The sequence below is a fragment of the Corticium candelabrum genome, chromosome 19 (assembly GCF_963422355.1).
Source record: "Corticium candelabrum chromosome 19, ooCorCand1.1, whole genome shotgun sequence".
Classification (NCBI taxonomy): domain Eukaryota; kingdom Metazoa; phylum Porifera; class Homoscleromorpha; order Homosclerophorida; family Plakinidae; genus Corticium; species Corticium candelabrum.
Window position 1 is genome coordinate 3,593,454 of NC_085103.1, and position 22,473 is coordinate 3,615,926.

The 22,473-nt window shown below is 40.5% G+C and overlaps 5 protein-coding genes across 9 annotated transcripts in view; 2 read left to right on the top strand and 3 right to left on the bottom strand.

The window, feature by feature from the left end:
* The window catches only part of LOC134194444 (uncharacterized), a 1,703-nt gene extending 838 nt beyond the window's left edge, over positions 1-865 (bottom strand). The window contains exon 1 of the mRNA XM_062663366.1: positions 1-865. This exon is cut by the window's left edge and continues 838 nt beyond it. Within this exon, the coding sequence (XP_062519350.1) occupies positions 136-690 (555 nt within the window). The 5' untranslated portion in view covers positions 691-865 and the 3' untranslated portion in view covers positions 1-135.
* The window catches only part of LOC134194442 (activin receptor type-2A-like), a 5,378-nt gene extending 2,156 nt beyond the window's left edge, over positions 1-3,222 (top strand). The window contains exons 3-6 of one of the 3 annotated variants that reach the window (XM_062663364.1): positions 1,037-1,172; positions 2,205-2,335; positions 2,709-2,954; positions 3,025-3,222. In XM_062663364.1, the coding sequence (XP_062519348.1) occupies positions 1,037-1,172; positions 2,205-2,335; positions 2,709-2,954; positions 3,025-3,033 (522 nt within the window). In that variant the 3' untranslated portion in view covers positions 3,034-3,222. Of the gene's footprint in view, positions 1-1,036; positions 1,173-2,204; positions 2,336-2,708 lie in introns of all 3 variants that reach the window. The other 2 variants (XM_062663365.1, XM_062663363.1) reach the window with 2 other exon arrangements.
* Positions 3,223-5,862: 2,640 nt separating this feature from the next.
* On the bottom strand, positions 5,863-11,807 carry LOC134194732 (receptor-interacting serine/threonine-protein kinase 2-like). Of its 2 annotated transcripts, none has more exons than XM_062663683.1 (13): positions 11,636-11,807; positions 11,244-11,562; positions 10,616-10,776; positions 10,506-10,555; positions 10,283-10,426; positions 8,355-8,417; positions 8,171-8,302; positions 8,059-8,112; positions 7,932-8,000; positions 7,802-7,870; positions 7,676-7,735; positions 6,165-6,446; positions 5,863-6,097 (listed from the first exon to the last, which is right to left on the bottom strand). In XM_062663683.1, the coding sequence occupies exons 1-13, from the start codon at positions 11,800-11,802 to the stop codon at positions 6,051-6,053; spliced, it is 1,617 nt and encodes a 538-aa protein (XP_062519667.1). In that variant the 5' UTR covers positions 11,803-11,807; the 3' UTR covers positions 5,863-6,050. The 2 variants fall into 2 exon arrangements, with proteins under 2 accessions (XP_062519667.1, XP_062519666.1); XM_062663682.1 differs by having other exon boundaries at positions 8,355-8,456.
* A 438-nt stretch (positions 11,808-12,245) lies between these two features.
* On the bottom strand, positions 12,246-16,781 carry LOC134194830 (probable serine/threonine-protein kinase DDB_G0271682). Of its 2 annotated transcripts, XM_062663806.1 has the most exons (10): positions 16,562-16,781; positions 16,187-16,502; positions 14,554-14,714; positions 14,452-14,501; positions 14,253-14,393; positions 14,068-14,127; positions 13,947-14,015; positions 13,541-13,600; positions 13,426-13,478; positions 12,246-12,370 (listed from the first exon to the last, which is right to left on the bottom strand). In XM_062663806.1, exons 1-10 carry the CDS (start codon positions 16,726-16,728, stop codon positions 12,329-12,331), a joined length of 1,119 nt encoding a protein of 372 aa, XP_062519790.1. In that variant the 5' UTR covers positions 16,729-16,781; the 3' UTR covers positions 12,246-12,328. The 2 variants fall into 2 exon arrangements, with proteins under 2 accessions (XP_062519790.1, XP_062519789.1); XM_062663805.1 differs by lacking the exon at positions 12,246-12,370 and having other exon boundaries at positions 12,990-13,478.
* A 305-nt stretch (positions 16,782-17,086) lies between these two features.
* LOC134194509 (sodium-dependent lysophosphatidylcholine symporter 1-B-like) lies at positions 17,087-22,454 on the top strand. Its single transcript, XM_062663448.1, has 14 exons — positions 17,087-17,152; positions 17,218-17,376; positions 18,598-18,719; positions 18,778-18,904; positions 18,984-19,062; positions 19,118-19,248; positions 20,411-20,501; positions 20,580-20,695; positions 20,766-20,849; positions 21,289-21,372; positions 21,430-21,545; positions 21,612-21,742; positions 21,878-22,054; positions 22,116-22,454. The coding sequence occupies exons 1-13, from the start codon at positions 17,132-17,134 to the stop codon at positions 21,943-21,945; spliced, it is 1,329 nt and encodes a 442-aa protein (XP_062519432.1). The 5' UTR covers positions 17,087-17,131; the 3' UTR covers positions 21,946-22,054; positions 22,116-22,454.
* Positions 22,455-22,473: the final 19 nt, after the last annotated feature.

Below are 22,473 nucleotides of genomic sequence, written 5' to 3' on the forward strand. Positions count from 1 at the left end.
TGCTTTCACTTGAGTATGAGTGGTGCAGGTCACTTTGTTAGGTTACTTTCTAGGACTTTATTGCTCCCAACATAATCTCTGGACTCTGTTCGGATTTGATTGCAGGACTTCGTATGATTTCTATAACCTTGTTGTTTAAAGTTTTGGTGGCAGTGACAACAAAAGAGGATCTCTTGAGTTGCTGCTCCATGTTTCTGTTGGTGATTGACAAGACCTGCCTTGTTTTGGCTGTAAACGTGCAACCAGGTTGAGTACACTGTAGGTCAGTCTGATCTGATACTTTCTTTCCCTCGTTTCTTTCCTCCTCTTATCTTTTTCCATCTTTTCCCTTTTCTCAGCTTTCTCATTTAACTCTGTAACTACAGCATCTGTTATGGATCTCCACTTAGCACAATGTTGAGCAATGTTCATCCAGTCTTTGTTGAGATTACATTTCTTCAACTCTCTCATCACAACATTGACCCATCTCAGCTTCTGACTGCCTACAGAACGTTTACGTCCTTCAAACTTGCAAACTAGCAGTTGCCTTGGAATGCGATGAGGTTCCATCCTGGCTACATAGTCTGGCCACCTTAGCCTTATCTTTCTGATTATTGTTTCCACTGTCTCAATACTTGCCTTAGCTCGAACGTCAGTATTCCTCTGCTTCTCTCTTACTGATATGCCCAAGATGATTTGTAAGCAACGCATGCAGAAACTCTGCAGTCTCTTGATGTGCTGAGACAAAGGTGTCCACTTGACTTGAAAGTTTTTCTTATTGTTTCCAGATCAATTGATTGCAGATTTGCAGGGTGATAGCCCTAGGAGTCTGGGTTGCTGACGTTTAGCTATCCATCAGGAATATTACTAGGGCCACCACGAGGGGGAGTCAGCACCAGCTCCAACAAACACACACACACACACACACACACACACACACACACACACACACACACACACACACACACACACCAGTAAGTGTGACACAGCAGAGTAAATCAGAGAGAAAAACTAAGATCAGGCATGTTTTTATTGTGCTATTTATATGTCACTGCAGGTTGGTACGGTGAGGTACATGGCACCGGAAGTTCTCGAAGGAGCAATTTCGTTCAGTCGAGAGTCATTTCTCATGATCGACGTGTACGCCTTGGGTCTAGTCATATGGGAACTGCTGTCACGATGCATCGCCACAGGTCAGACTCCCTTGCACCCTAATCATTGCTGTCAGTCACAAGCCCCAGGGGTTAAATGAGATGGTGCAATGCAATAAGTTTGTTTTGTATAAATAAATGACTCAGGGCTTGTATTAAATCATGGAATACATAAGTTTGTTTTGTATTAATAAAAGACCCTGGAGCTTGTATTACATCATGTATAACAATAAGTTTGTTTTGTACTAATAAAAGACCCAGGGGCTTCTATTAAATTATGGAATACAATAAGTTTCTTGTGTACTACTAAAAGACCCAGGGGCTTGTATTAAATCATGGACTACAATAAGTTTGTTTTGTATTAATAAAAGACCCAGGGGCTTGTATTAAATCATGTATAACAATAAGTTTGTTTTGTACTAATAAAAGACCCAGGGGCTTGTATTTATTTATTTCTCTGTGCTTTCACCCATCATGCAGTTCATTAGAACGTCTTCTGTGCCAACAATATTAGTACAATGTACACAGTACAACCCGCACACTTGAACGTTTTATTGCCACTCACCGACCAATCAGTCCACAGGCGCAAAATGAGTGGTTGAGTAGACACCTCAGCTGGAGGTTGAAATAAATCCCGCCTGTACTGTACGAATTCAGCTGTAGACAGGGTGGGTCTTTTATTCAATCTGGGTCTTTTATTAATTACGAACAACACTCAGACTAAGTTGCCAAGCAGTTTGAATTGAAACCCCGCACCCTTTGCACACGGGATGTTACCAGCCTGGCGGAGATTTCTATCACCTCGTTTGCATTGTCTGTTTCTCCACACTGTTGGCACCTATTGCACCCCCAAATTAACAGCCAGCCGCCTGTACAAACTTTTCACCCCCACCCCACCCCCTTGAGCATGTGCTTGGAATACTTTCTAAATGTTGTGGTCATGCCTTTTGCCTACAGTGCAAAGTAACGTGACATGACTTGCTTAATTAATTAGGTTGGTACTGTAAATGTATGTACATGACATAAATAATTATTGATATCAACGATGTGTGATTGTTGCCATTTTGATTTTAGGTGTCGTCTTCGAGTATAAGCAACCATTTGAAGACGAGATTGGTCTTCAGCCGACCATCAAGCAGATGAGAGAAGTTGTCGTGGCACGTAGAAAGAGACCGAAATTTGTCAACAGATGGGATTGCGACGAGGTCGGCAAATTGTAATGTCTATACGAATATTAAGTATATACGTAATAATTAATTACATATATTAATATATATGTAATTAATTATTGCGTATATATTAATGTATATTTGGAATTCAGTTACACACACACACACACACACACACACACACACACACACACACACACACACACACACACACACATACACACACACACACACACACACACACACACACACACACACACACACACTCACACACACACACACACACCACACCACACACACCACACACACACAAACACACACACACACACACACACAAACAAACAAACACACACAAACAAACACAAACACATACACACAATCAGTTGTGATAGTCGCCGTGTGGTTGCAGTCTCTGCATTGCTTGATGGAGACGGTCGAGGAATGTTGGGATCACGATGCTGAGGCTCGTCTCACCGCCCAGTGCATCAAAGAGCGTATAAACTGGTGTGTGAAATTGAAGCCGACTCACACATCACAGCAAGAGACAAGCGAGACGTTAGAATCATCGACGCTTCGAAATGATGAAATCGAGGCACAGAGCCGAGGTCACACAGAACGACGAACCGAGCAGGTGAATAATGAGCAAACAGTCACGGTTTGTAATGCACGTAGCGAGTCATCAAAAGCACACGAAGTCAGTGAAGCAATTTATTCGTCTGGTTTAGATGGAATGACTCCAGATCAACAAGCTGTATTGTCTATAGAAAATAATGAATGTGAAGGTGTTGTAAGATATCTACATTCCGATTAACTGGACAGAGTAGTGGCAATTGTACATTAGCAGTGTAGCAGGGTTATACGTAGCGCGCGTTATTGTCACGTGCTGTTGTATTTATACGCACGCGCATTGATGTGTTTGTGCACGTGTTGTGTATCATGCTGTTGCAGCGGCAGACTGTGGAGCTGGAAAGCGTCTGAGGTGTCTGATACGTAGTGCTTTAGTATGGATTGATACACACGTCGATTGAAGGTAGTTTCAGTGTGACCATTCACGTATTTAGTGTATATCGTCGCAGCGCTTTGATTTTCATTTGTTAGATTTTAGACTGTTGTGTTGCACTGTGTATTAGCTCGAATGCGCATGAAGTTAGGGTAGAATCGGAACTAGCTACTCGTCAGTGAATGTCTAGTCAGGTTTACTGTTGTGCGCATGCGTGTGGATGCTGGCCTCTCAGAATGTCTTCTCTCCGTATCTGACAGTGACGTCACGCTTAGTCCAGTAGTAAAACAAGCGAGGACGATAGAGCTATGTTGATTTTCTTGAGACTGACAGAGTAATGACTCACACACACACACACACACACACACACACACAACATAACAGCTGCAAAAGAGTAGAAAGCAGGAAAGACTTCCATATGCATTTGTCCACGTTTTTCGTGATGTATCAATTTTGTTGTATCTTGGGTCACGTGATGTTGTTTTATTAAGGTCGGGTCCAAACCAAGACATCAACCAATCATGTTTCACATTCTTCGGTTCTCGTTGTATACTTTGTTGAGCAAGTGACATACGATGGACCAGACTATGAGGATCAAGAGGAGAGACAGATCAGTGAACATGACAGCGATGACGACATATCCAACTACAGCTATTGTCACATCGATAGTCACTTCGAAATTGTCGCCCACGAACCATTAATGATTGTGAATATTAGAATACTGCACAAGGGTTCTGTACACTGTACATTGTGTTGTTGCGAGTTCTTTGAGAAAAGTTGATACTACGCTGTATGTAAACATGGAGTTGGACTGTTTGCTGCACTCTATGGTGTCAGATGCAATGATTGCTGTCGATTAAAAATATGTAATTAAATACAAAATTTAATTCTAATTATATTTATAATTAATTAATAATAATGACTAAAGATGCATAACTAATATGACTAAGCAGTTTAAGTCAAATTTTATTTACACCCACGTAAAATTAGGCTTTTAAACTGCCTAATTAATTATGTATTTTGCTAACAATTATTAATTAATTAATAATACATAATTAACTAAATTATTTAACTCTAATTGTGTTTTAACTGCTTAGTTATGTATTTTAATCAGAGTTACACTGCGTATTTAATTATGTATTTTTACTAACAATTATTGATTAATTTATGATAAATAATTAACTATATTGTTTAACTCTAATTAGATTTAAACTGCTTACAAATCAGTTATGTATTTCAATCAGAGTTACACTGCGTATTTAATTATGTATTATATTTTTAATCATGTATAGATTTATTAATAATTATTATTAATTATAGATAATTATGATTAGAGCTTAAATACGTATATATTATTATTTTTAATTATCGATTACATATTAATTAATGATTGTTATAATCATATCTTAACTGCATAATTAATTTATTATTATACTAAATCAATTAATATATGTGATTACAAATACATAATTAATTAAATTGTAGTTTAACTCAAATGGATTCCAAATATATAACTAAATACGCAGTTTAACTTTATTTATATTTATAATTAATTGCTAAAGGTGACTAAAAAATACATAATTAACTAAGGAGTTTAAGAATTTTTTTAATTTGCGCAAAAGTAGACTTTTAAACTGCTAATTTTATTATGTGTTTTTAACGTATTTGTCGTAAGATATTCTTCTTTACACCCTGATTACGATTCCGTTATTCTTAGGACTGTGTGTTTAGCCAATAATCAAGTAAACCGTTGCGACCGTTTCAGACTCACAAAATCGCCCGTTTTAAACAATTTCTTGTCGATTTCTTGCACCTAGCCCGAAACCGACTTTTTCAATTTATCGCGTTTTCTCGCCTAGAAACAAATTAAATCAATCAATACGCAATCAAACAATGTTTTTATTCATGTAGGCTTCTAGTCACAAAACGTTTGATGCTCCAAACGGAAATTTGTGCAAATTTTTTAATTAAATTCTATATGTTATAGTTGATTAGTTTCGAGCCTTCATCTAGATGAGATAAACATTGTTTATTGCTGTTTGTACTGTATTGACTATTTCGAGGCGAGAAACGGTATAAATTGCCAAAGTCGATTTCAGGTGCAAGAAATCGACAAGAAATTGTTCAAAATGGGCGATTTTGTGAGTCTGAAACGGTCGCAGCGGTTTACTCGATTATTGTCTAAACATACAGTCTTAGGAAGAACGAAATCGTAATCGTCGTGTAAGGAACAATATGTTACAACGCAATTGTGATAAAGTGCCCCTTTTGAGGAATCATATAATGCCTAGAATTTTATGATAATTCCCTAACATTTTGTAGCCTATCACTGATTACCATTCCGGTATTCCTAATTATTAATTTAGATTGTTGCAATTCTTACATTAATTAATTACATTTAGCTAGTTAATTAGTTAATTGCCGAGCGTAGTTTTGTAATTTAATCACATGTGTTAGACCTAAACAGCACAGTTAATAATATAACTAAATGTGTAATTACTTACTATACAACAATGATGCTACAAACAACACTAAGACGTCACGTGATCATTATGTGCTCATTCACATTTGTGGATCTGTACACATTGTGGATCTGATCCTGTAACACAATTATATCGAAAAAATTTTCTTGGGCTATGTTTAGGTAATCGAAGACCATAAAACACTAAAACTGAGAAACACATTGGTCGCTATAATATAAAATGTCTACTGTCATTATCTAAACAATTCATTGGGATTCGTCTTAAAAAATCATACACGTAAAAGTTCCTCCAAAACATCTCTAGGAATCCTAGCATCTGCAACAGAATAAAAACATTTGTATACTACAACTGTAACGATGCCTTCTTGATTCTTTGTGTTTACCTCTGCGAAGTTCTTCTGCAACAATTCCAAATATAGGATGTACGATCCTACTGCAAGCTCTGAGCATCGACTTGGTGGTGGCAAAAGAGCCGACTGCACTGGCCTCGACGTTAAAGATGGCTTGTAGTTTGTCTTCAGGTGTGATACAGTGTGCAGTAGTGGTGGTGATCTTGTTGTTGTTGAAGCCCATTTCTGTTGCTAGAGCCGGGTATCGTGCACTTCCGTGACGTTGGATAACTCTGAAAACCTCCTTTGCTATGACATTGTCACCATCGTGTCTCCCTACAATACACAACCGAGATGCACAGTAATCAGTAGATATATTACTGAATGACAATCCCATGGTGTTCTCATCCTGTAGGTGATCAACAAAAACACAACTCGTGTATCACGCAATAGGTCTCTATATAGCTAAGTCTGTGAGCATGCATGCATTAGTATGCATACACAGAAGAACTTTTGGTATGTACAAACAGATTACTTTTAATTGGTGTGGACTAGATTAAGAATAGCGAACGCTAGCTGTGCTGTCACGTGATATGACCACGCCTTCTAGCACGCGTTACACCCCAGCTACAAGTTTAATTAAATGACTAAGGCCTAACGTGCACTAGAAGATGTGGTCATATCACGTGACCAAGCACAACTAGCGTGCGCTATTTTTAAAGTAGTCCATGATAATTAATTAATCTATTTGTACGTATCAAAAGTTCTTAAGGCCTGTCCACACTAGACCAGAATGGATCACGATTCAATCTCGATCCGATCGGGATAGCGAGCGTCCACACTGCACTTTGAAAACGATACCTCCGCCTCATTTCGCTATCACGTGACTGATGACCAATGTGTATGTGTGGTTTCTTTGCTTGTAGAAAGCATTGATACAGCGACATAAGGTGAGTGAGAACAAAGACAAGTGAGGAGTGCTAGATGTTCCGACTACACGCGTAGCGTACGTGAAGGTAACACCCACTATTTCTAATTGGATTCAACCGATCGCGATCAAATCCACCTCGCGATGTGGATCGGACGGATCGTGATCGAGTTGCAAGTGTGGACAGCATTGCGGTTGGATCGCGATCCAGTTGCCAGTGTGGACAGGCCTTTAGTCTACGTTCTACCTGTGTGACAAACTGATCATGATGAACAACTTGAAGATCCACACTACCTACTTGAACTGTGCTACATACATATATTAATAAATAATAAATAAATAATATATTTAATCATCTATACATAAACTAGAAGTAGTGGCAATCACCCGCTGGCAAAAGTCCATATTTCCAAAACTTGTTGGGCGACGCAGCCTGACCCCTTCCTACACCACTAAGCAAAGTGTACAAGCTCATTACAACTCGTCTTCCAAAATGTCGAACGATCACTAAGATTATGTTTGTGTTGCACACTAACTATGTGAGTGTTATCATTACGAGCACACAATAGTATCCAATGCAGTACATTTTATACCATCTATCGACTTTACTCACTATCTAACTGCATGCAAGACATACCCACTGCAGGTTCAATCTCCTCTCGAGATGGCCCCGTCTCGTGTGAGCCACGATGAGCATCTACACGAGGTATAGTACACAATGAGAAACGATCGAGTTGAAGCATGAGTTTCTCGATGGTTTTACCTGACACTGCTCTCTGATAATTAGCGTCCGGTTGTAGTTGCCTCTCGACTTCAGCACGAAGTCTTTCACCTTGAAATCATTATAAGGTGTAGGTGATAACACATTAGCTGACAAGCAACTCGTGACTGACTTGGTAACTGGAGTGGACTACCACCACACGGTATTGCTATCACCGGATGAACTTCATGTGGCACTGTATCTTCACAAATCGTCCCGATCAAATACTACACGGTATTCTAATTAATGTCGTTCATTACCTGGAGAATACAAGACACTAATAGCTTGTGTATCATCTGTGACCTCTTGTTCCTCTAAACATACTAGAGATTACTATGCATTACTACCATACTTTGTCACTACAACACCAACCAGGCAGCGGTTGTGGAGTGGCCAGTGTGTTAGCTGCCAATTCTATCTGCTCCACAACCGGTCGGCAAGCTGCTTGTAGTACAGGCGGAGCCACCATTGTGCCATCAGGAACTACTTCTCGATGAAAGAGCCCTACACAATGGCATGAAACAAGATCCAAACTGACTGACTCTTTGTGGTTTACCTGGAGGTGAGACGGTACTTGCATGTTGTCGTTCAAGAATAGACTTGATGGTTACGACAATGCCTAGATACACAAGTGTAAGGATGGTGACCTGACAAAGGCCTAAAAAATGGATCGTTGCATACATGTCGTCAATCAATGCAAATCAGTGAAGGAAAGTGAGACAACAAACTATTGCATATATGTTAAGCCCAGTGGAGCAATTCCTTACAGTAGTTTGATATACATATTTATATATAAATAAAAAATCAAAAGAGATAGAATTAAAAAATCAAGTTATCAAAAAAATAAAATATTTAAAAAAATAAAAAGAGTAAAAATAGAAAATAAGAGATAAAATATAAAATAAAAAACAAAAATGTCAAAATAAAAAATTAAAATTAAAAAATTATAAATAAGGACAGTTGACCCCATTGTGGCAGGCAGTAGTGCCTTGGCACTGATGGAACTGCACTGATCGACACAATCAGGTGACCTCCAATTATCCACTGAGACATTTGTCATCATTTTGAGGTTCCAGTGGTGAGCAGATGGTACACATACCGGCATCATCCTGATATGCTTGTGGAGACGGACGACATTACTATGATGTGGGATACAATCATCCCTACTGCTACGAAGATCGGTGCTAATCGTCCTGACATCGGTTTCAGAAATAGAAAGACAAACACTTGTCTTCTTATTGATATCAGCTGTTCTGCTGATGGTAACATCACCTAGCCTCGGTATTCCAGACTGCTTTCTGCACGTGATGCGAGGAGAGAAGAAAGCAGTCTGGGGACATCTCTATCGTAAGTGACTTCGAAAGAGGCGCGACTGCTCAAGTTCAGAAACATCCACTCCAATCAAAACCACCGCTCAACAAACTCAGCGCTGTAGACAATTGCTGACGTCAATGAGTACTTTGTAATTACCTCTAACTGATTCTCAAACAACTGTAATAGCACAGTGGGATCCCTCCTGATGACATGATAACTCAGCGAATGCTTGTCGGACGTTACCTGATGATAAAGAAATTGTAGCAGATGTTCTAACTACTTTGTCTACTTTTGGTGTTAGAGCCTTGAAAACCCTTAACTGCTTGATAAGCGATTTTAGTACGAGATCGTGATGTCTTTGCCTTCTCCCTACCAGATTCAGTAAAGTCACTCATTGTCTACGTTCTCTCGTTCATTTGTAGTCGGCTGGCAGCAAACAGCTTCTGGCAATATCCAGCGAGCCATCTGGTGCTTGTTATTGTTCCTAATTGACACGGGTATCATTGATTAAGATGAACACCGCCTATTTCTGAAGTCACTTACAATGGAGCTGTCCCCACACTGCTTTCTTCTCTCGTCCCACTCTCCCCTTCCATCACGTGCAGAAAGCAGTCTGGAATACCGAGGCTAACATCGCCAGGAAACAGAGTGAGAAGTTGACGAAATGCGGGTGGACGGAAGCCGCAATTGGCAGTGTCAGACACTGGTTGTTCCAGTCGTGTTGGAAGCATTGGGCACAGTGCATGCAGGTATTGCACGGTGGCTGGACATTATTCCAGGTCATCACAACCTGCACCACTTACAGAAAACAGTGCTTCTGGGATCCAGTCAGTTCCTACAAAAAGTCATGTCTTCTGTTTAGACAGCCATGACGGTATAAGCACCTCTGAGGCAGCGTTTGCCTTCGGTGCTTAAAAGAGACCTTACGAACCAGACTGAGATATCTGGTTGAGCAAAGACATACAAAAAATAAAAAATAGAAAATAAGAAATACAATTATTTCAAAAATAAAACAATTAAAAATAAAAACAAAAATATAGAAAAATAAAATAAAAAATATATGGAAAATAAGAATTAAAAAATTAAAATAAAATTACTATATTATTAATTAATTAAATTATCTGATTGGATCAAATAAACACAAATATAAAGCAGTTAATAGAACGTTACCTGGGAATGTTGGCCTCTTTTCAGGGACGTCCTGCCAACAATCCTTTATAAGAGTTTCCATTGTGACTGGACAACCGTCGTCACTAGTCATCAGAGGTCGACATCCGGCTATGACATTCCCTCTAATAAGATCATAATTCCCTTCTAAAAATCAACACACATCATGCAACTGTGAACACGGACTGTGAACATGGACATCGTCGATCGTGTGAGGATACCGTACCACGAAAAGGTTGTTTCATTTCCTTTATCTGCCACAAGATTATAGAAAACCTAATCACACAAAACTATCAATATTGAGGTCGAGTCCAAAATTTATATACAATTTATTACGAATAAACGTCTCCGGTGAAGATATTTGTCGAACCTTCTCCTACTTTGAATTTCTCTGGAGCGATGAATGCTAGCGTGCCAGCGGGATGGTAGTGATTGTGTCTGGATGATGTGGTTACGTTCGAGATTGATCGCGACACAGCAAGACCAAAATCTGAAACCTTAGAGAAATCGCTGCTATACTACCAGCCACATCTGTATACATTTCAAACATTATCATTTTGTCTGTCTGTCTGTCTGTCTGTCTGTCTGTCTGTCTGTGTGTGTGTGTGTGTGTGTGTGTGTGTGTGTGTGTGTGTGTGTGTGTGTGTTTCTGTGTGTGTCTATTTCAATGTCTGTCTGTCTGTCTGCCATCATATAAAGTTAATGTCTGTCTGTCTGTCCATTGACTACTATAGAATAGTACCTCAAGTCACAACGATGATGCCCTTAGTGGGAAATTTCAGATACATTCTAGTGTATTAGCACATTCCATGGTAATTGTCTTTTCACACAGATTTTCTACCCTTATTAATTAACGCCTTGCTAGATAGTGAACCCAAACAGTAGAGTCCCTTTCCACGTGGCCACATCCACACGCATAAAGTCTACATACCTAGACTACAGTATTTCCTACTACTGTACAAACCTTGCAGCGGTAGTCGTCGTCCAGAAGCACGTTTGCACTCTTCAAGTCTCGATGAGCAATCGGCGGCTGATGCGAGTGCAGAAATTCCATGCCGCACGCAACATCGAGACCCATCCGAATCCTCTGCTCCCAAGCAGTCAAATGAGCGGGCGTTTCGTTCTCTCTCATCACCCTGTCAACACTCCCATTCCTCATATACTCCAAAACGAGCGCGTAGCATCCGGGCTCAAGACAAACACCAAGAAGACCGACAATATTGACATGCTGGTCTCTCAGACTGCACATAATGCATGCCTCTCGCTGGACCTGCTCCTTATCGCTACAAAATAGTAACAAAACCATGTATGCGAGCCCCAACCTTTTTGTTGTCTGTCGTACTGTGAATTGCCGACCTTTTTTGTAGTCTTGCAGACGTGTTGAGGATTTTTAGAGCCACGACCTGGCCGGTGCCGATGATGGTGGCCTTGAAGACTACGCCAAACGAGCCGGCACCGAGAAAGTCGTCGTCGGAGTCTCGGTCGAACTGGAAGTTCTCTCGCTTGAATTGCTCCAGCGCCATGTCGATCACATGGTTTGCGTGTGTGGGCGTTTCCACACTCGAGTGGTCCTTTACGCGAGGATAACAACGGGAATGTATCATGTGACCCTTTCCCGCGCAAAGAAAGTATGAATTTAACTCAAGGTTCTAGATTTAAAGCCCTACACATACGGCAAGAGTACAGTCTCGCGTAGTCAGACCCTTCCCGCCTACATCCTAGATGGTGTGGATACGAGAGACTATTCAAAGAGTCAAGACTGAAAATTATTGTTCACATCGTGCTAGTCTCATGTAGCCAGACTCTTTCCGCCGCGTCATAATATTTTAGAAGTACAACGTGCATAAAGGAGTCTGGCTACGCGAGGCGAGACACAGGGTGCCTGGAGGACTAGCCCTGTTCAAAATACATACATACATTTAAGTGTCAGATTAAACATTCACATAAATGTGCATGTAGACTCGTATACCCAGTCCTTCTTTGCGCACCCGTACATTCACGTGCTCAACCAAGTGCTGGCGTTGCACTACACATAGTACAACTCCTTTGTCAATGTTGAACTATTGGTGCACGTGCAGGATTCACTCGTGTCTGTAACGGCAAATTCTGGTCTCAATCTCTTCTACAAAACCCTCATAATTAATTAATTATTTTATTAATAAACTGAATATCAAACAACACCATCACTGCCAAGTGTAGGTTGTGCGTGTTCATATACCTAATGTATTGATTTGAAGTATGAAATGAACTGTACAGTATATGGAAGACATTTGTTCGCAACGAGTGTTTTACAAAGACAGCAGCAACAACTACATATCGATCAGTCTATGTGTCGTCCCATTTGTCTGGGTCTTTACATACACACAAGCAATACACAAAACCACCCAAGTAATATTGTACTCTACGTTGCATTATTGCATGAGTAACACAATGTAGACATACACAAGCAATAACCACCTCGTTTAATAAAACAAGCCAAAACCACTGACAGTAAAGTCAATGTCAGTAATCCAACTATCGCTGTCTCAATGCATCAGAGAGCAACAACCATACCTTGTGTGTGTGTGTGTGTGTGTGTGTGTGTGTGTGTGTGTGTGTGTGTGTGTGTGTGTGTGTGTGTGTTTCTAACCATAAGCAAAAAACAACTACAAATCCATTAGTACACATTTATACCATGGTCACGTGATGTGTGACCAGGTACAAGCGCGTATTGAGATGGTCTATATGATGTATTGCAAATCAAGTACAGCCTACGCCAAATAAAATGATATCCAAAATGTCAAAAATTTACAAAGCCAAATGGTATCGAAATCGATTTCACTCATCACCCAGTAACAAGGCAACACACAAAGCTAAAAAGCCACTTTCCTACTGAGCCTCTCTAGAAGCCACTTCGGTCACTCAAAACAGACCTAAGCTTTCCTAAAAAATTTATCAAATTCTGGATTTGGCTTGCACAACATTTCATGCAGATGAGGTTGCGAATGCTTCAGTGCCTCCAAAAATACGTCGTACTCGTCTTTGCCTCTTCGCGATAACCACATCAAAAGGTCTTTAGCACCAGTTCGAGATGACGCCATGTTATCGTATTCGCTCTTATCAAAATGTTTGATCTTAGAATACATTTTATTCAATACGCCTTTTACCTCCAGATCGGCAAGCAATTCCATCCAATAGAATTTTATCTTTCGTTCGTGTTCTAGTAAAAGAGATCGTTACATGTGGTGGATACGGCAACTTTATTTGTTAGAGTCGTTAGACCTTTTGATGGAAGATTTGATGGTGTTGAACTGCTTCCTGCATTGTCGTTCTTTGTTGAACCTTTGAGCGACAACATACTGTCAATGTAACACACACACACACACACACACACACACACACACACACACACACACACACACACACACACACATGCGTACACACGCACACACGCACACACACACACACACACACACGTGCACACACATGCGTACACACACACACACACACACGCATGCATGCACACACACGCACACATGCACACACACACACGTGCACACACATGCATACACACACACACACACACACACACACACACACACACACACACACACACACACACACACACACACACACAAACAAATCACAACAATCAATTACATTTCAAGTCACACATTCCGCTACCTACCAGATGGTTGACACGGCACCGTAGGACTACTGTAAACTACCCTCACACTATCGCATTTATCTGAAAAATCTGTAACAGAATTACGATTGCATTCTGATAAATCATGCAATATGCAGATTACTCGCAGATGATCTTCCATCGGGCGTGTTAATGACAACATCGTTCAATTTGACAACAATATCTGAAAGATTAAGAGAATATAGATATAAATTGTATACTGCATATTAATACAGTTGGATCACACACACGCCGGCATGCACACACACCTTTCCACATGCATGCACACACACACACACACACACACACCTCTAAAGTCTAGTCTTTGATCAGGTTTCTGTGCCCAACACACTTTGATAAGACTCGTTACTTGACTTGGACAGTCGTCAGACTCAGTAATTGCCGGCCTCGCTCCAGAAAGAACCATAGCTCGAATAGCAACATCATTATCTTCCACAAACAACCAACAGCTAGCGTATCAAACTGCAAATTTGACAACCAGACTAACCACCAAATGGTCTCGCCTTTTCCTTCATCTGCCATAGTATCATTCCATACCTACATCAATGTTCAAATCATAGACACTAACATGGTAACAATTTCTACTCACGAGTAGACGTCTCCTTTCCGAGCTTTCTCTTCAACTTCCGATTGATCGAATCGCTCGGGAGGAATGAATGGCAGAGTACCGTTTGGATTGAAGTTTTTCTTTTGTCTTGCTGTAGTAAAAGTAGAAATGCCTCGCACTTTTGAGAGACCAAAGTCACTGACCTACGTCACACATCACGTAAATAACACTTGAAAGTGTGTGTGTGTGTGTGTGTGTGTGTGTGTGTGTGTGTGTGTGTGTGTGTGTGTGTGTGTGTGTGTGTGTTATTGTGAATACCAATGCAAATTTTATTAATTTTTTGTTTATCTATTGTCAATGTCATTAATTAATCATTATCTTGTTGCTAGAATGTATAATTCTTTGAAAACACAGGGATGCGTCGATGTGATTAAAGATAATTAGCTAAATCAATGTCCCACACTATAGATACTTTGAATTCAGCACAAGTGACAGAAGTGACATTGTGTGTGTGTGTGTGTGTGTGTGTGTGTGTGTGTGTGTGTGTGTGTGTGTATTTATTGTAAATATCAATGTAAATTTATTAATTTTTGTCAATTTATTGTCATTATCATTAATTAATCATTAGCTTAATTGTTGCTAGAATGCATACGGTAATTCTTTGAAAACACATGGTTCATCAATATGATTAAAGATAATTAACTAAATACCATCAATGTCCCATGTATACTACTTCGAATTCAGCACATGCATGCATATGCTTGACAGCTGCGCAACTCTTGCACAGAGCGGGCTTGTTATCCACATTATTTCTCAATTCTGCATGTATAGCACTCTTGCATCACTGGAAGTTAATAAATTAATTAACTATTGAGATGGACCATCAGATCATTATCGTGCTTTTATTGAACCGTCGCCATCTTTCGTTCTGCTACTTTGTTGTAGCTAGAGATCAATGTACCAAGTCTCCTAGCTGCATGGAAAATACTGTGAAGCGACATCATGTACAGCTAGCAACCGGATCCAGAAGAAAGCAGCGGCAATGTTTCCTACAAATCTTTCTTACAAGACGACGTCGATCGTTCATCATCAGTCCTACTTAGAACATATTGCTCTCTGGTCGGTGGTGTGCACGCAACAGTGCGGTCTCATGAGACCTTCGCTGGCTTCTGGAAGAATGATGAATTCGTTTGTTTTGTGATTCTTCTGTAAAAAGTAATAAATGCGTGCAACTATTACCTGAACTTTATTCTGCGCTTCTCAGTTTGACAACAGTTTGACCGTAAAATGGAGGTTTACGACATTTTGGCTTTTCTATCTTAATGCTAGGGTTACGTCACTTATTGTTGGTGTCCCAAAGGACTGCTGATTGGCTCAACAAATTCCCGAGAGTGATTCACGTTGATGAGCTAGTGTTATGTCACCTATTTTACGGGTCCCAAAACGACTACTGACTGGCTCAACAAATCCTTAAGCGTGACACACGCTTATAAACATAGATAGATAGATAGGTAACGACATACTGACAGACAGACCGGAAGTCAATTCAGCCCGTTTAGAGTGAGCTTCTCACGAAGCAGTCCACCACTTACTGTGGTGACCTTCTTTTAGTCTCATAGCTTAATTAATTAATTAATTAAAATAACATTATTACTTACTAATTATGTCTACATACCTTGCAATGGTAATTAGCATCGACCAGAATGTTAGCACTCTTCAGATCCCTGTGAACAATAGGCGGCTGTTGACGATGCAGATACTCCATGGCGACAGCAACTTCACGCGCCATTCTTGCAAGACACACCCACTCACGCCAGTCCAAGTGAACTTCGAGTTTCTCCAACAGTAACGCATCGAGATTGCCATTCTCCACGAACTCCATAACAAACGCGTAGAACGACGCATGGAAACACACGCCCAAAAACTTGACAATATTGGGATGAGCCAGTCCACTCAAAATGGCGACTTCCTTTCGAAACATTCGCTCCTGCCTGAAATCCAGTTACTTCGATTTAGAAAAAAACAAGAATAATTCTAAATAATTACTGACTCTTCTTTTAGTCTTCTTGGCCCGCTCAGAACCTTCACCGCGACGATATCGTTCGTGTCCGTTCTTTCTGCCCGAAAGACTTCGCCAAAGCTGCCTGAGTCGACGAAGTCATCTTTGTCGTTGTATTTTAAAGTGCTCCGATCAAATGACTTGATGAGAAACTCCATGTACGATGTAGCGAGCGAGAAGTAAAAAAGTGCTTCGCGCCTGGAATTGTCATACGGGCACCGGACAAGACTAGCGCGAGAGCATCTGGGGACGAGGCTACAGACAGAGGTCTGTGTAAACACGGGTTAGACAAATCCCGGATTAGGTTACGTGGTCAAAGATTCACGTGGAGGAAGAACCGAGAATGTTTAATTACGTTAATTCATTTAACGTTATAAAATTATTTTTACGTTAATTAATTAAACGTTAACGTTTTTAATTATTGTAAGATAATACTTCTAGAGCAAAACTTAGCAACACACGCTTGCTTATACGTAGTAGGTACTGTATGCAGTGTAGTCACGTGCTCACGATAACTCAAAACGTCACGTGACGTTTCTGCAGGAACATTCTTCCTGCAACATGAAAAGCTCCATCGAACAGGTGACAGCAAACTGCCTAACCAACAAGCCTTGAACAGTTGTCAATGAGTACACCAATCTATCTAGGAGAAACTGCTCACATCGGGCAGTGAAGGTCGTCGTTCGACGCCTAGCAAGCTCTCTACACTGAGAAAGTTTCTGTTCGGTGTGGGAGGTGCAGCGTCGATGATGGCAGGAACAGTTCTCGGGTTCTATCTTCAGATATTTCTTTTGGAAACAGCACAAGTAAGACGTAGGCGTGGCGTATGTGAAAGGCGTGGTTTGGTCTCGTGCACAATAAAAGTCGCGACATAGACAAGTAATTGTATTGTCTGAAGTTGTGGAAAGTGTTTAAAAATAAATAAAAGGGATACGTTGAGAACTTTAGATATATATACTCGATTGCTACTCTTTCAATCAGAAAGAAGTGTCTTGTGTACTAGCTTAGTATATTGCGTATTGAACAGACAGATAGACAAACAAACAGACAAATTAAGAGACAGACAGACAAACATACATACATACATACATACAGACAGACAGATACGTACACAGACAGACAGACAGACAAGCAGACAGACAGACAGACAGACAGGCAGACAGACAGACAGACAGACAGACAGTCTCATTTAATGCAGTATGAATGTGGTCAAAGGCTTGATCATGACAAATATGATGAACATGGTTTTCACCTTCATAGTTGTAAAACATGGGTTGGCACTGTTTGGTCACACAACGCCATCACTGGTGTCTGGGCTGATTGTCTAGAATCCCTTTCAATCCCTCATCATGTTAACAGCAACGACCGACCAGACACATTCAGTTTGATTAGGAATAAATTGTATGCTCTTGATACCTCACTGGCTCACCCTTGGAATCAAGACATAATTGAAAGAGCAGCAGAACAAGATGGGATTGCAGCACAAGCCAGAGAAGAATTGAAAGAGAAAAAGTATAAGGACAAGATACTAGCAACAGGAGGACACGCAAAACCATTCCCTTAGTACTGGAACACTTTGGGCGTTGGGGCTGAGAAGCTCACAAGTGTCCCCACCAACAGTCTGAGAAATCGATTGACGAATCTGGTAAGAAAACGGAGGCCAGATCAAGAATTACTGGAGGCAATGCTTATCAGTTGCTCTGCAATCATATAATGTTAAAGTTTTGTCAACGAAGCAGTGAAGAACATTGACTGTATTAGAGATGCTTCTTCACTACAACTTTGTTTTCATTAATGTGACTTGTGTAACTCGACCCATGGGTTGAGAACTCACTATTTAGCTGTAGTACCTTATTTACTGTATGGTAGTATTGATGTTGAAAATAAAAGACAGACAGACAGGCAGACAGACAGAAAGACAAACAACAACAGAAAAGCATTTTGTACATGGCTATAACTATTATCAACCTATCACTGACCATGTAAAATCAGTGAGGTGTAGAGTACTATCCTCTCATGTTCTCTAGTTGTCTCCAGGTTATGCATCTATAGTCGTCTTTGTTGGTAAGTTATGGGATGCAATTACTGACCCTCTGGTCGGATTTTGGTCAAGCAAAACAAACACAAGAATGGGAAGAATGAGACCATGGTACTATCACTCAACACAAACGTTTCCTTCCAGTTGTTAATTAATATTCATGTGATAGGCTACTGGTTTCCTCAGTGCCGATGGTCGCTGCATACATCGCAGTCTGGTTTGTGCCGCCAGGAAATCAGGCAACCAAGACGGTCTACTATGTGCTTGTGTACTGTAGCTATCAGACGTTTATGTCGGTATGAAGTGTGTGTGTGTGTGTGTGTGTGTGTGTGTGTGTGTGTGCGTGTAATCTCCCACTGTGCTTTCATTTCCCAGGGTTTTCACGTTCCCTACACCGCTCTCACAGTGTACCTAAGTACCGACAGCAAAGAACGAGACTCTGCCACTGCTTTCAGTAAGCACACATGCATTACCAAGACGTCTATTGCTGTAATGTTTCTGTCATATAGGAATGGTGTCTGAAGCAATGAGAACTCTTATTGGGGCGGTTACCCAGGGTGTATGCATATCTATTATTGTTGACAAATCGTCAGAATGCATAGATTATAAAGACGAGCCTAATGCATATTTATCACAAGAGGTGAGTATTGGTTTATTTCAACTAGTAGCATTATGATAGAGAAGATAATGAGTCAGGTAGTCAGACTCTTACTTTAGTTTCACCTGTATTAGCTTTTTTGATGTGTAAAATATATGAAGATTTGACAGATAGACAGACAGACAGACAGACATAAAGGACAGACAAACAGACAGAATGGACAGACAGACAGACAGACAGACAGCAAGAAGGGAGGAAAGGAAGACAATCTAATATGAAAAACAACAACTCGCTGGCAATACATCAAGCCTTAATTTCACTCCTCTGGTATTTGAACATTTTGGAACTTGGGGATCAGAAGCTACTAACTATCTAAACAAACTGGCCAAAAGATCAAGAGACATTGAAGGCTATATAAATGAAGCTGACTTCAGAGGTTTTTGGAGGAAAAAATTCTCAATAATATTACGATGTAACGCTAAAGTCATCCTCCACAAGCTGACTCGTGACTTCCCTGGAGAAGTAGATGAGAACATACACAATAGAGACTATCAAAGTAGCTTGCATTAAACTAAAGCTGAACTCAGTAGATTGCTTGTATTTAGTGTTAGAAATGTAACGTAGAGTTTGTGTTCAATAAATGAAGTTGACAGACAGAGAGAAGGGACAGACAGACAAACACACAGACAGACAGAACGGACAGACAGACACAGACAGAGAGACAGACAGACAGACAGATAGACAAACAGAATGGACAAGCACACAAACAGACAGAATAACAGGCACACAGACAGACAGACAGAACGGACAGACAGACAAACAGGCAGACAGACAGACAGACAGACAAACAGAATGGACAAGCAGACAAACAGCCAGACAAACAGCCAGAAAAACAGACAGACAGACAGAACGGACAGACAGATAAACAGACAGGACAGACAGCCAGACAGACAGAGACACAATATATGTGATGGACAGACAGACAGACAGACATACCACGTCATACAACAAGAATCGTAACAATACCTGGTACATTACATTACATTAAACTCTACTCTGCTCTATCTTCACTCTACCTTTTATCTCCACTTCTCACATGACTTTCTGTATTATAGTACTAGCCACTCTCTTCTAAACCCCGACACGTAGACGTCGTTTGCCAAACTCGCAAACATGTTCAACACCCTTCCTTCACTCTTTATAGAAAACAGCATACTTCACCAGTGCCTGCATTATTGGTATTCTCATGCTGATATCTGCACTATCGCCTTTCTTTGGTGTCAGAGAAGTCAAAGGTAAGCAAATTGTATCTCCGTCTATCCATTAACCTCATGCTGTTACGACAATTTGATAATGAGTGATAATATCCATAGATGCTGCAGTTACACACGAACCCCTTGGATTCTTCAAGAGCCTTTGTTACACCTTCAAGCAGCGTCCGTTTGTCTATTTGATGTTGATGTACTTGTGTGCTTGGTTGATGGTCTCGGTGTGTATGATAATATTTCCTAACGTTTGGTGGTCATGATGCTTTGTGAGTGTATGGTGCTCTGTTGCAGCTTGTACAAACCAACCTGGCTCTATATGTTCACTATGTGTTGGACATGGAAAGCGAATTTCAGTATGGTATTATACTTTTGCTGGTGAGACACAACTGTTTGGAAGACTGTTAGATTGATTGAAAATAATGATGGTATTAGAATGTATGGACACGATACACACACACACACACACACACACACACACACACACACACACACACACACACACACACACACACACGCACACACACACATGCACACACGCACGCACCACATCTACACAAATGCCACCACTCACAACTTGCACACACCATGCAATGGTCCAAACATGTCCATAACCACACACACACAGTCATAAGACTCAAATCGATAACTACACTACTGTACTTTCTACCACCAAGCATCGATTTCCAAACTTTGTTATAACCACAGGGCTCAATCAAATCCCTTGTGTCTCACACCAGTACGACTCGTTCTTGCAATTACAGACAATACATGACATCTGCAATGTATGCCTATCTAAATACTTTCCTTATTCCAGGTTGTGGTAGTGCTCTCAATCCCTCTATGGCAGCTTTCTATTCTCCGATTAGGCAAAAAGGCCTCGTTCGTCATTGGAATAACGGTAAGCATTATTCGCACTCTAAACTGCTGAGAGTTGAAACTCACTCTCTGTCTACAGTGTACGCTTCCAGGACTGTTTCTCTTGTTGTATATCACCAAAGAATACAAAGACTTATTATGGGTAACAGCCATCATAAGTGGAGTTGGAACCGGCTCTGCCTTTTTGGTTCCTTGGTGAGTTTGGTGACAAATTGCAACACGTTATGGTTTGATGTTGCTGCCTGTAATGATTTTGTTCAGGTCGATGTTGCCTGATGCAATCGATGAGGCTGCGGCAAGAGACGGGAGTCGTTGTTCTATGCATTCTTTGTGTTTTGGCAGAAGTTCTCGAGTGGTATTGCATTGGGATTGTCGACTCTGGCTCTACAAATGTTAGTGGGCTTGTGTCGTGTGTATGTGTGTGTGTGTGTGTGTGTGTGTGTGTGTGTGTGTGTGTGTGTGTGTGTGTGTGTGTGTGTGTGTGTGTGTGTTAATGACTTTGAGTGAAAGAACCTTTAATTTCTTAGATTCGGCAAATACGAAACAGGAAAGTGTATGCAACCGTGGACAGTTGCTCTCACACTTGGACTCTTAATATCATCTGGCCCAATTTTGCTGATAATTCTGAGCTACTACTTCACCTGGAAGTATCCAATAACAGAGCAAAAGCGTTTCGAAATCAAGCAACTCCTCGAGAGTAGAAGGTAAGACACAATCATAGCTACCGCAACATAAAAGGTACCTTCCCTGTATGTTTTGATTTAGAAACGCCAAAGCAATAAAATCGAATCAGACGAGCACAAACAGAACGTCCAATTCGAAGACACAATATAAACACGAGTCACACGTGTGTGAGACAGTAATGGGCAAAGAAGATACCGAGACATCGAGAGAGACATAATGACCAACGTCGACGGCAACCAAAATCACACACACATGTACACCACAAGTTATAACATTTTGGTACTAATCGACTGTACAATAAGATAAATTTGAATCAATTGTGATTGATTGTGTATTCATTATTGACTAATTTGGAAGGTCAGATGCCATTGTGCAAGTTGTACGAATACGGCATCATGCAAAATTCACGATTCTGTCTTCACTGTGCACGAAAAATCAT